The sequence below is a fragment of the Pempheris klunzingeri genome, chromosome 19 (genome assembly GCF_042242105.1).
Source record: "Pempheris klunzingeri isolate RE-2024b chromosome 19, fPemKlu1.hap1, whole genome shotgun sequence".
Lineage (NCBI taxonomy): Eukaryota > Metazoa > Chordata > Actinopteri > Acropomatiformes > Pempheridae > Pempheris > Pempheris klunzingeri.
In genome coordinates this window covers 1,463,581-1,477,663 of record NC_092030.1, presented here as the reverse complement: position 1 = coordinate 1,477,663, position 14,083 = coordinate 1,463,581, and the positions used below count along the sequence as shown (strand labels likewise).

The 14,083-nt window shown below is 43.2% G+C and overlaps 1 protein-coding gene and 1 long non-coding RNA gene across 2 annotated transcripts in view; both read right to left on the bottom strand.

The window, feature by feature from the left end:
• Positions 1-14,083, bottom strand: part of LOC139219083 (uncharacterized) — a 348,076-nt gene that overhangs the window by 281,063 nt on the left and 52,930 nt on the right. The window lies entirely within an intron of this gene.
• nsmfa (NMDA receptor synaptonuclear signaling and neuronal migration factor a) overlaps positions 9,323-14,083 on the bottom strand; it is a 35,197-nt gene continuing 30,436 nt past the window's right edge. Inside the window, exons 13-15 of the mRNA XM_070850350.1 lie at positions 13,683-13,785; positions 10,384-10,459; positions 9,323-9,420 (exon numbers count right to left, since the gene is read on the bottom strand). Coding sequence (XP_070706451.1) covers positions 9,323-9,420; positions 10,384-10,459; positions 13,683-13,785 — 277 coding nt within the window. The remainder of the gene's footprint in view (positions 9,421-10,383; positions 10,460-13,682; positions 13,786-14,083) is intronic.

Sequence of the window (14,083 nt, the reverse complement as noted above, 5' to 3'; positions counted from 1 at the left end):
ATTGTGTTCAAGGAAAATTAAAAGTTTGACTTTATCATCATGAGTGACACCTCAGCCACACAAATGTGGAGTTTTCTCTCTTTAATGCTAATAGAAGAGATTGGGTGTTTTCTTTTATTGTAATAATGCAGCATATTTAAATTATATCTGAGTAACCAATCTCTGTTTGGAAGATGTTTCAGTGTGGAAAATAAATGACTCATAATCTGTGAAATATCAGAAACAGTTGACTCATAAACCAAACAGAAAAGCTTGAAGAGCATCATGTAGAATAGCTTCTCTCTACTGTAAAGTTCACCAGCAGGGTTGTGTTTGTCCTTCTGTGTCACCACAGCAGAGTTTGACCTTCAGTTTCCACACCTCAGTGGAAGTTTCTCACTTGTCAGGAAGCAAAGAGTGACACTGACCTCTGGTGCTGATTCCACAGCACTGCAGCTCGTCCGACCAGAATGACTCATGTCCTCAATTATTTTGACAAAATCCATTTTCCTTTATGAGTCGAGAAAATTAAATGGCAAATTTAGCTTCTGGCTTTAAAGCAGGAGGTTTAAGGATTAATAATTCATCCCCGGTGCTATTGAGTTTCATGCTAAGATGAATATTATACTGATATCAAGTTAATATGAATTACACACACCAAAAACTAAATGCTACACCAGGACAAATACTATTCATGCACGGGAAACGTTTCTCAGTGAGGAACCTCATTAAAAAGCATCAGCTGTTCTCATGAACATGAGCATGGAGCCCAGCGGGCAGGTCTGATGCTGGTCAGGTCTCCGGGGCTGAAGCCTCTCTGCAGAACAACGCTAATAATGCTGTCATATAATTCACTGAGTAAGTGCAGCTCAGAGGCTGGTTCAGGTCCTGAGCTGTGGCGTGGTGCCCCCCTGCTGGGGTCCATAAGATGGCCTGAAGCCCCACATCAGCACATGAGAAGTGCTGATTGTGACAGAACGAGAGGCCTCACTCCTCTCGCTCAGTTAATTGTTTACCTGCCAGAGGTAAGAAAAGAACAAGACGTGCACTGAACAATAAAACAAAGGGCTTGCTCAGCGTTCTGTAAATCTGCAGGTGAGGTGTTTTAGTTCCTGCCTTCATCCCTCCTTTTCCCTGCTTCAGCCTTTGTACTCTGCTCAGTTAAAGCTGGTTTCCAAAGACAAAGATCATCACTGGATCCATTCAAAGTTTAAAGAAAAGTAGAACAAAGAGTAGAAGAAGGTGTGATTAGTAGCAGAGAGACACAAAATGAACTGTCTGCCAGGTGGAGGGATCACTTTAAGGTCCTATTGATCTTCAGTAAATATGATGTTTGCTGTGGATTAAACTACACACGAGACAGTCAGCGATGACTTTTGTTCTCCATCAGATTAAATCAAAGTAAAACTGAGTACAAGTCGAGGTACTTGTATTTTACTGGAGTATTTCTGTTGTATTTCATAGTTCTACTCCTCAATAATTCAGGGGCAAATATTGAACTCTTTCTGAGCCCCTAAACCCGAGATCCACATCCACATGAGTGTAAAAATCAGTTTCTAAATCAGTTTTGTAAAATAAATACAAGATAAATAAAACTTATTGTTCCGTCGTTCCTGTTGAACTCTGACTGAGCAGCAACAGCAACACAGGAACTGTTATTTCATAAATATTACTAAATAAATAAAGAACACTTTATTCTGTTATTGTGGAAATAAAGATGCAAAACAGCATCTTTTTGAGAGCACTGAGGTTACAGAAAGCAAAAGTTAGATACATTAGTGAAATTCTATATATTTTCTAACATGTTGCGTCCCAGGATCTGTTCGATCATCTGACAATATTTAGATAAATATTGTGAATAATACGTCCTGTGTAATACGACCTGTCCCAGGTGTAAGAAGGAGCGCTGCAGTCACACTGTCCAATGCTGCATTATAGATATAGTGTGGAACCACCACCTGATTCACTTTATTATTATTATTATTATTATTATTATTATTATTATTATTATTATTATTATTATTATTATTATTATTATTATTATTATTATTATTATATAACTGTGCAATAATCCACAATCTGCATCATTCTTCTGTATATATTTTGTTAATTTAATTTTCTATTTCTGTCCCCTTGAGCTGCAGTAACAGTAAACTTTCCCCACTGAGGGATCAATAAACGTTATCTTATCTTATAATCATTATATAATAATGATGATGAAGCAGATATTTGAGTGCTTCCTGCTTCCTGCTTCCTGCTTCCTGCTTCCTTCCAACACACCTGGAGACACTGGTGCTGATTAGAGGAGCTGGTGCTCCCTGCTAACATGGAGGTGGCTGTGGAGGAAAAACCTCCCATCATGCCTCATTCTGGATCAGCTGGTGGCCTCTGATGTCCCCTCGAGCCTCACGTGGAGCAGGACAACACCTGAGCACAGGTAGAGTGGCTTCTTCTCCATAGAAAATAACACACGCCAACATGCTCAGTCAGTTTCTCCTGCTGCTGTCGCTCTGTGTGTTTAATGTTTCACTGCTGGCTCGTTCTGCTCCTCCATGTCTGCTTGTTTTGCTCCTCTGACAGTCTGTGGTCGTGATAACTGGCTGCTGTTTGCTCTGATTGCTGTTTGGCACATGAGACGCCGTCACGCTGCTGATTTACGCTGAGAACAAATGTGAATATTCCTCCTTCAGTCTGATTGTTTTGTGCTGAATTGGTTCCAAACTTGCTCGCTGCCTTTGTTTGGTTGTTGGAGGGTTTGTACATGTGACAGTGATGGGAAGCTGCTGTTGGCTGTGGTCACACACACACACACACACACACACACACACACTCGGCTGTCAGCTCACTGTTTCCTCACACTCCCTGTCTCTTCTTCACACCATCACATCCAGACCGCAGAGCTCCTGTTCTGTTCTCTGCTGTGTGGTTCAACATGTTTTGAAGGCGAGCGGCCGCACAGCTGTCGGCCCCCCGTCCAGTCCAGTCCAGTCCAGTCCAGTCCAGTCCAGTCCAGTCCAGTCCAGTCCAGTCCAGTCCAGTCCAGTCCAGTCCAGTCCAGTCCAGTCCAGTCCAGTCCAGTCCAGTCCGGCTGTGTGGAGCTGCTGTCTTGTGGTTTGTGGGGTGTGATTGAGTGCTGGGGTGTCCTCCTCTCTGTTTTAGTGATGCATCTGTGTCACGGAGAGGCCGATCATGGAGCCTTTTTAAATGAGAAAAGTTCAGTGAGTTCACCTCGCTAGTTTTTAGGCCGATTATCAAAGTTCTTGCAGTAACAGTTGATTTATTCCTGCTCTGCTGTAGGATAAGATAAGATAAGATTTATTGATCCCTCAGTGGGGAAAGTTTACTGTTACTGCAGCTCAAGGGGACAGAAATAGAAAATTAAATTAACAAAATATATACAGAAGAATGATGTAGATTGTGGATTATTGCACAGTTATATAATAATAATAATAATAATAATAAAGTGCATCAGGTGGTGGTTCTACATTATATCTATAATGCAGCATTGGACAGTGTGACTGCAGCGCTCCTTCTTACACCTGGGGAGTATCAGTGTATCACTGAAGGAGCTGCTGAAGGGCCCCACAGTCTGATGCAGAGGAGGGAGGTGTTGTCCGTGATGGAGGACAGTTTGGCCGAGACATGGGGGTGTAGACGTAGTACAGTAACAGTAACACTGGGGGGGTGATAATATGAAATATGATCCAGTTTGAGTCACCGATCCATGAATCAGAACGCTGCAGCATTTCAGCCACTGTTGAGTCAACTTCCTGTTTGTGAGCGACATCTTGAATCTAAATATCAGTTATTGTGTCTTTACAGCAGCAGCAGCTTCTAGTTGGTGGATTAATGATAGCTAACAGGAGCTAACTGGTGAAGGTGAGGGTGACATCTTCATCGTCATGAGATGTGACATTATGGAATAAAATGAGAAATAAAAAATAAACAGATGAAATGTTGAGATGTTTCAGTGTCACTGGTAAAAACGTCATTAGAACATTTTGTGACCACAAATTCAGTTTCAGTTTCTTAGATTGTTTCACAAATTCGATTTTACACAATTTATTAACGCTAACAATTATTACATAATAACTTGGTTTGACATTGAACAATTTTGGGGCAGCGTTGCACTATACCATAGAGCTGCAGTCATTTAATCAATCAGTTATTTGTCAACTTTAACTTTTAAATGTCCACATCTGTAAAATCCGCCGACTTAAATGTGAATTCTTTCTGGTTTCTTTCGTCTTCTCTGACAGTAAACTGTTGATCTTTGTGTTATAGACAAAACGAGACATTTTGGGAAGCACGATCAACGTTTTTCACCATTTTCTGACTTTTTATGGACTAAATAATTGATCGATTAATTGAGAAAATAATCGATAGATTACAAATAATAATGGAAATAAATGTTGTTGCAGCCCTACAATACAATAGAACTATTACGTTTTGGATATTTTCAAAGAACAAGCAGCCTAAATCAGACCTGCAGATACAGAATAGCATTTCTATGATTCCATCCTGGTCCCACATGCAGTTTGTAGCTTCAGGTGCTGCAGTGCAGAGACGCCTCTGACCTTGGAAGACTGTCAGGAGAACAACAACATCTTTGAGTACAGCTTCCACTGTTTCCAGTGTTAACACAGTGCTTCTCTCTTGTCTCTGCACAAGAGAGAAGTGGGGTTGTATGAGGTACTTCTCCATAGTCAGTGTGTAACTTATGGTAGACGGCACACAGTTTGAAGCCCACACATGGACGCTAAGCAATGCAGTGCTGTAGCAGGACATTTAATTTAGCGGCCTAAATAAAGGCCCATCTAAACAAATATCAACATCAGTTTAAGTGTACTCTAAATTTTGAATATTTTCTTTCCTTTCTGACGGGGAACTGGAGCCGTTCTCCCTTTGTCTTCAAAGTCACCAGACTCCATTCACAAAAACAGAAAGTTTACCTCGCAGAAAGTGGGAGTTGCTGGTCTACCGCTGCCTGGATCGATGAACTAACGCGTTAGTTCACATCCGAACTAAACACTTAAAGCACCAAAGTCACACAATGATACGAGGAAACTAACAGATCAAGGTAACAGTGGACGAGCAGCTCCCGTTTTCTACAAGGTAAAATTGTTGTTTTTGTGAATGGAGTCTGGTAGCTTTGAAGCAAGTGAAGACAAAGACATAATGGCTTCTGTTGCCCCTCAGAAAGGTGGTCTGACATCAGCATAAAGCGGTGAAATATTCTAAATATGACATACAGTTAAACTTTTTTTGTTTGCTTTAGTTGTCCCCGTCCACAGCAGTGCACGGCTTAGACCACGGCCATCTACTGTGATGTTTGTAGTTTTTAAAATCAAACTCAGTGCTAATTCCCCATTTTAGTTCAAGTGGAGGAAAGAAAAAGAGAGCTGGAGGTAGAAAAGCAGTGCACACAGGGAAAGAGCTTGGAGATGAGGGACTGAGGGGGTTTCTGGAACAGGGAGATAAGGCACCTTAAACACCTCAGACAAAATAATTCAAACCATCCATGTTGTTTCTGTCAACAATTCTCTCCTGTTGTTGAATTCTGGCACTGAAGCTGAATCACACAGAAATCTATGAGTCAAAACACCTGTTTAATACATGACAGGCTGTTTCTGACGCCCAGGACTTTGCACGAATGCACCCAGTGTGTCGTAAACCTTTTCATTTGGCCTCTGACTGACCACAGAGCTCTTCTCAACATCCCCTCAGGATGTCTTGTATCACGTGTGTTGAAGTGTGTCGGGGGGGGTTTCATTGCGAAGCTCTCTAAAACTTTAAAACATGGGTTGTAAGTGCAGAACCTCGTGTGTGGTTTTATTAGGTTGTTAAAACCAAAATGACTTCACAACTCTGCCGTTTTAAAATGAGGTCCTGGAGCGCAGAGGCTCGATCCGTCGTTTAATAAAGAGTAGTAAAGAAGAAGTGAGCTGAAACATTATTTCTCTGCAGTCCTCTCAAACTGTGATATCACATATCTTAATAACAAAAGGGCAGATTACATTCATACCTCTTAACTCTGCTGCTTTCCAGTTGATGCATTTATAGAGGAAGAATCATTTCTCGCTCCTTTTCTTTGCTTGACTTTCCAAACGTGTGAGATGAAATGAAACGGTGAACAAAACAACACAGATTGAAAGAGATGAGTTGACACGTTTGCATCTTTAATTAGATTTCCGGTGACATGTTATTATAATGTTTTTTTTTTTTGTCCTTTTTTGCTGAAGAAGAAAACAGGAAAGCTTCAGAGTCAGACTGCTCTTTACTTCATGGTCAGTTCAGCCCAGTCAATTCAAACAGAAGACTAACTGCCATTAATTAATTTCTTTACAGACTGGATATGAGATTTGTTCTCTGTGGCGTAAGAGAAACACTTTGTGAACCAGTGTCCACGTCGCTGATCTGAAAATAACGGGTAAAGTTCAGAGAAAGAAATACTCATTGATGTGAGCAGCTGTTGAGGGCAACATCTTGGCAGCGTAGTGCTTCTGCTGGAAGTGAAATGGCTCAATGCTATGACAGGTCGTGTAACTGTTGAATTTTAAAACGGTGGTGAAAACATGGCGTGCGTGCGGCGGGCTGAGGGAGCCAGGAGGCCGGCACTGCAATGTCAGAGAGAGGGCGAAGCAAATAAAAAGCCAAGAGCTCTGCCAGAAGAGAGGCGGGGAGCGCTCCAGTGAGGCAGACTCCAACACACAAAGTCCAAATATTAACACATCCACACAAATGATGACAGATGGAAAAGTCTTTACCATACACAGATATAGTGTGTGTGTGTGTGTGTTGTTCAGGGCTCGGACCCCCAACATCTATCAAATGACTAAAATCCTTGTCCTCATCCACCTTCTGTACTGCCAGTGATTCATATCGACGCTCTGCGGCTGGTTTAAAATCACACTACAGTGATGTGTTGCCCACATTCGGAGCCCTGCTGTGATTGGCCGTGGCCACATTCGGAAAATATTACGCATGAAATTTATTATAAAAGCATTTTGAAACTGGGGCAGAGGCACAAAACCTCCATTCTCTGGCCGCAGCTTATTTCTTAGGTCGGAGCATTTAAAGAAAGACGCCGTCATCGGAGCCTTTTGTGGAAACGTGTCAGCCTGAGATATGAAATGATAAAGTGAGGCTGGAGTGCTGAGATGTTTTGTGCTTTTGGAGAGTCGCTGGCCCAGTTAACTTTGAAACTAGGACAGTGGCATGAGGAAAATTTGATAACTGTTTGATTGCATATTGTTGTTGGGACACTAAGTGATTTAGGATTGAATTTCCATAAAGTGTGGTGGGCTTTAGTGGGCGAGACGGATTCAAAAGTGGTCAAAATCGAAGCAGCAGAAGCCAAAATATCCTGACTTTTACCCAACAGCATGAATCCAGACGTGAATCCTACACTTCCCATAATCCAACTTGATGGTGCCTTTAAAATGAGGTTTACTGTGTCCACGACAAGAGTGCATATGAACGTCCACCTGTTGTGATGCTGAACGCCGTGGAAGTTAGTTATTCGGTGGTTGGTCGTACAGTTAGTCAGGAAAATGTTATTATTTCCAGCAGTGTCACATTTTCTGCATTCAAGTGATGATAGCTAAGAGCTAAGTGTCATCATCAGTGCTGCCCATCAAAGGTGTTCACCGATGTAACCACTAAGACGCCAAGCATACCGAGTGCACCACTTCCCACGTCGTAACCACAAGCTCGTTAAAGTCACAAGCTTGAAGCTGAGAAAACGCCATCGTCGCCCACAGAAGACATCACGTGACAAATGTTTGCAAAGGTCAAGAACTTCCTCATGAAGCGTAAACCTGCCAATTTATTGACTTCTTCATATTTGTGTTGGTCCCAGCCTACTGGTGTGTGTGTGTGTGTGTGTGTGTGTGTGTGTGTGTGTGCTCTCCACATGTGACCATCCTTGATCTATTTGAGGCGGCTCAGGTCGCTCAGGTGGAGCGACGGCCTCCAGCACAGACGCACACTCATGCACATCTCTGCCCTCTTTAAGTGGCCGACACCTGGCAGGAGCTGCAGGTGGCTGTTAACAGCTTAAACTCCTGGCAGATGTGTTAATTCAGAGAACCCCGGTCGTCAGACTGGATCACAGCCCAGTGAAGTGAGAGGTGGCGGAAGCTCGTTTGGCCGCCATTAAGAGTGTTTGGCAGATAGTGAGAGCATCTGGCACTGCTGACGGGGGCCGACTAAGTGGCCCCAACCCTCTGCAAAGGAGCAGCAGGGATCAATAGGGCAGCTCTTCCACTGCCGGGGCGGGGGCACTTGGATGGCTGTCACATCCCTCTGGACATCATGGATCGTACCGGAATATATCTGTGTTTGTTTGTACGTGACGGAGAGAAGATGATGGCGGAGGGGGATGGAGATGATGTACAACTATTTTTGCTTTGACTGAGAAGCAGAAAGAGAAAATACACACTCCACATCTGCTTAACGTGGAAAACACACACACACACACTCACACACACAAACAAAAAACCAGGACGTTTTACTTTTTTTTTTTTTTTTTTCTTACCAAAACATGAAGCTCTGTTCCTCAAACTGAAGATACATTTCTAGAGAGATTATACATTCATTCCAAGCGATGGCGATGAAGATTACAATAAGTTGATAGAAGAGACAAACAGATTAATTACTTCATGGCTAAAACCTGAGTTATTCCAAAGTATTTCCATATGAAACTGCACAACAATGCACATCAAAAATAAGTGATGCATCATTATTCTCATATGGAGGATTATTTGCATGACTAAAGCTATGCTAATATATTCATGTGATATATATTTATACACACACATCGACATGGATTATTTATGTATATGTACTGTATCTGAGAGGTCCGGTCAAAACACAGAACCACATTATGACCGAGTGACTTTTCTGAAGCACATCTGCCTCAAAAAAAAGTAGTCCTTACAACAGAGGTGTGACTAAAATGATATTTCTTTTTTACACATCTGAATTTTGGATTCTCCTGTTTGCTCTAAACCTCGGCGTGGACGTCGACGCTCCACTTGTCTCTGCTGTTTCCTCATTTTTTTCCTTTATGTGTATTTTTTCGGCCCTTTTGTATTCCTCACTCTGACAATGAGGAGGAGCATATTTTACTTTGTCTTCAGCCTCCTTGTCCTGCATCCCTCCTCCTCCTCCTCCTCCTCCTCCTCCTCGTCTCCCGGCCCCCCCAGGATGAAAGCAGACTGTTTATATTGGGTTGACGGGTCGAGCACTACAGTAGAGCAAAGTTCAGTCGTTGGATCAGTTGTCACAGGCTCCTCGTGGCACCGCAGGGCTCCGCTCGGCCCTCATCCGGGTTTCTTCGTCACAAGAAATCCTCATAGTCCAAGAGTTTGGAGTGCTGCCGTGTCTTCCACAGTCGGTACAGGCGGAAGTCGAAGTACATCTCAATCATCTCTTTGCCTTGATTGGTAAACGAGACAGGAAAAGATTGAAGCACTCGTGACTCACTTTGTTATTCAGGAACAATAAAAGGACAAGAAATGAGAAACATGCTGCAGCACATGAGCTGAAAACAGCAGAGTGTGAACTTCTTCCACAGAGAGAAAGACAGAGAAACAGAGAGGGTAACACTTTGAGGGAGGAGGGTTAGGGCAGCCATTTGTTTCCTTATATGTGTCTCAGTGTATGTTTATATCTGCTAAGTTGTATTGACGAATGATTGAAAATGGAACTGCTGAGATTTTATAAATAGATTTATGCAACGAAAGCTTGTTTAGAGAGAACTGAGACGGATTAAATGTTAAAAACACATCACTGACATTTTTAAGTCAACTTTTCTAATCTTAATCGAGATCAAAAATATTCATCCTCCTTAAACCTGGGCACTATTTTTTGGGTTTGAAAACATTTGGTCGTGACGTGTTTCTAACAGGCGCTGGTAAACACGGGAAATTCTTGTTTAAAACAAGATGATAGTTGATTTTTTATAATACAATTGAATGACTAATTGAAAATCATGACCCCTCCAGACAAGAGTTTCCAGTGTTCTGGACCTGAGAGCTGGTTTCTGTGAGACTGAAGAAGAGTAGAGAGCACTGGACGCCCCAACTCCCACCTCCAGCTGGGGGGGGAGAAGAGCGGGTCTCTGCAAAGTAACATGGCTGCCTCCCCCCTGTGTGTTTGGTGCTGTGCACAGACAAAATATGAAACACTGCATCAAAGCAAACAGGGAGGAGGAGGACGAGGAGGAGAGGGAGCAAGCGAAGAGCAGGATCAGGACGGAAATAAGGAGCAAACAGAAAGTAACTCTCCGTAATGAAGCAGCAGCTGTTTGGGTAAAGTCCTCGTCCAGATGTTACTGCTGGACATGCAGGTCTGTGTGTGTGTGTGTGTGTGTGTGTGTGTGTGTGTGTTCAGACCCACCCTGCGCCGACAGCTCCAGCGGCGACTCGAACTCGACAGAATAAGGCCTCATCAGATTCTTCAGTTTCTGGAACAGCTGTCGGGCCGAGATAAGAGAGCAAACACAAATGAATCGCTGCATTTGGATGAATTGCAGCAGGGGAGCTCTGCAATCTTCACACACACACACACACACACACACAGGCCATGAATCCAGCTCATCACTGCCAAAGACACGTGTGCACGTTTCGCTCTGAGCAGGACAGGGGATGAGGTGAGGGTGTTCATTTTCCCAGCTTGTCTTCATATAACCTGTCTGCCTGTGAGCCTGTTAAAGGTTCAGAGTGGGACCACGGTCCCTGCTGGCAAAGAGCCTCATGTTCAGGAAATTAAAAGACAGAAGATTAAAATCAAACCGTGAACTCATTTGTAAATTGGAGGGATTTAAGATGCTGGCTGATAGTAGATGTGAGCGTGTTTTCTCGACCACGACGTGGAGCGTGTGCAGGTTTCAGCTTCTCAGATGTGAGAATTAGCAGATTTTTCTCTATCGTATGGAATAATTTTGGGTTTCACACTGTTGGTTGGACAAAAGAAACACTGAAGACACCACTTTGGGTTCCAGGAACCAACAATAAACTATAATTTGATCAATCCAAAGAAAGGAAATGATGGATCAATCAGTAGTGAAGATGGTTATTAGCTGATTTAAGGGTTTTCAGTCCTCCTGCAGTTTCTGCCTCATCAGTGCTGTGCACATTAAAAACTGAAGCTCGCTGATTTCTTGCTTGAGTTTAGCCATGAGGGATCCTGATCCCCCCCCCCCCTGTCAGAGAAATCAAAGGCCAAATGCGCCTTTGTTTTTTTGTTTTATGGCGTTAAAATGGAGGTTGTGAAGAGAACGCAGCTCTCATTCCTTGTGTGTGCTTGCAGGCCTTTTGAAAAAGATAAAAGAAGATGGCGAGATGCCAGACGTGGAGGGGAGAGTGTTTGTGGCTGCACACAAATAACAAATGTCAGTAATGTGCTGCATGTTTTGGGTGCTTTCCTCTCTGTTCTGTACTTTCCTCTCTGTTCTTACGAGCACTCAGTGGCTGCTGTTGCCAAGACGGATGCAGATTTTGTGCTGACAAAACTGCAGCATGCTGACAAACGTCTGGATGAGAAGTGGGTCAGACGGCCTCCCTGACCTGCTCACCCGCTGCTCTCCATCCTGAGCCTTTGCTCTTATTCTGGCATCTTCCAAACCGTGGAAAACTATTACTTTTCTCAGTTGCTGTGCTCCTCCAGCCAGTGTCTTCGGCCTCATGTGGGAGAAATGCAGAAAATGTCCAGTTCTTACGTGAAATGATCTTTTCAGTCTCAGGACTAGCCGGTATCGGTCGGGACAATTAAGATCATAAAATCATTTTGTTGTTGTGTTTAACAAGCTCGACCCCCTTTGATATTTGCATCATGCTTTAACCATCCTCTTTGTCTTTGTACTTTTCAAACAGAGTGGCGGTTTAATTTATAAACCCTCTCCGCCGTGGCTGCAGCCTCACGTCAATATTTATAAGCTCGATTATACATTTTTATCACATTATACTGTATCACGATTGAACTCCCCGAAGCACAACTGTACATATTCATATGCAGTGCATGAATCATCAGAGTGTGTGTGTGTGTGTGTGTGTGTGTGTGTGTTGGAGAGCGTGACATGTATGGCGTGCTCTCTGCAGTCGGGAAGCTTTAGCTCATCATGTGAAATGATTTCCTGGCTCTTATTAATTTCACTCACGTCTGTTACTGTGGCGTGTTCGTCTAATGGTGTCTGGACTACAGCAGTTTAAACTTCCTGTTTGAAAATGGTTTGAACGGGGATCCGACCTGTTTGTGCATTTCTGTTCTGGGGTTGTTTTTCATGGTTTGCTTAAAAACACTGGACTTTTTTGATGCTTCACTTTTGCTGCTTAAAGTTTTCCTTATTCTCAGCTCGGCGTGGAGGACCTCACTGTCTCTGACCTGAGCTCCATCTATGGCCGTCAGGAGCCGATCTCACTGTAGCTCGTGTGGCTGAATGTCAGCAGATCCCTGGAGTCACAGCAGATAATACACTGTATGTGGTGTCCAACACTTTGCCAAGGCTTGAAAAGCACAACAACAAAATCATAGATGATAAAAATTCATGCATCCTAAGAGTGTGTGTGTGTGTGTGTGTGTGTGTGTGTGTGTGTGTGTGTGTGTGTGTGTACATTCGTCTGGAGAGGTAAAAGCAAAATCTCATTAATTCTATATTCTGACTGAAGTTTTCTAAAGCCTACAGCAGACTAGCCCCTCGTGTGAAAATATCACTCTGGGATCTTGGGACTGAGCCAAACCCTGAAAAAAACAGAGTGACACACACCAGTGCTGCTGCCTTTTGTGTTCGAGCTCTGTTGAAACAACTGCATGTGTTTGTGTGGGTGTCTGCAGGGGTGGAGATATCAGTGATGTGCAGTCTGCTCTGCAGACAGCCAGACTGTCCATCAACCCCAGAGAGATCCACTTTATATAACAAAGCATTTTGGCAGACGTGACTGGAACAGACAGTAGGGTCAGACAAACACCGCTGGCTATGGTGTGATCCTGTGTGTGTGTGTGTGTTGTTATTTGTTCATGTCGGGTGGAGAGAAGTGCAGCATCGCTCAGCATGTGTGCTCCTCAGCCATCCAGTGATGCTACATGGGTGGAGATAATGGTCACGCACGGCCAGGAGGAGGAGGAGAGACGGCCACGAGGGTGATCAGGTGAATGGAAGCAAACCGAGCAGGGAGGACAGAGAGGAGAGTGTCCGTCTGGACTCTTTGGGCATGTTATTAAATCACTGTGTGAGGCTCTTCATCTTGTTCTGAACATGTGAATCAGCTGAGACTGATTCACGGCTCAGCATCACCTGTTTGTTCAGAGTTTAATTCAGTTTTCTGACATAAATCAACCAGCAAGATGTTTTTCTTGTCTCTCTACTAAATGTAAATGAATACTGTCATGATCGTTGATTGCTGAAGTAATCGTATTTACTTTATCTGCATCGACCTGTTGTGTGGTTACGTTTCTGAGGAGGTAGATGTTGGCTACAGCTTAGTGGTGGGGAATAAGTGCTCTTTACCCTGAACTCTGGAGCCAGAAAAGTCAACAGCGGACACATGCATTAATACCTAAATAGCCATATCCACCAAATGTTGGGAATTTAATACCTACATTTTTTATATGAACGGTGGCTTTAGAATTTAGTTGTGTTAAATGATCTGGTGGAAAATGGACAATGGTGTGTGTGTGTGTGTGTGTGTGTGTGTGTGCACCTTCTCTCCGTTGGGGTTGCCCAGGACATAGCATCCCATTATGTGGATGAGGTTGGGCTCTGGGTTGATTTTACTCATGAAGCGACTGAGCCTCCTCCAGAATCTGAACAAAGACAGAAGCTACAGTCAGATTTTCTTCCCTTCTGCATGAAATCATTCTGATAAACAACCACAGAATAAAAAATGATCTTGTTCTGTGTACATTTAACACTGCAAGTGGAAAAAAACAGCTCTAACAGGGAAACACTTGTCATTTTTTTATTGGTTAATTGCTGCGTTTATGCACTGAAGCATCTACCAGATTTATGGAACAGAAGGTGAGCCATGTGTTTATATCCCTGAAACAAATACATATCTCCTATTAAAGGAGGGCTCAGATATATTTAACTAACTGGGCCCTT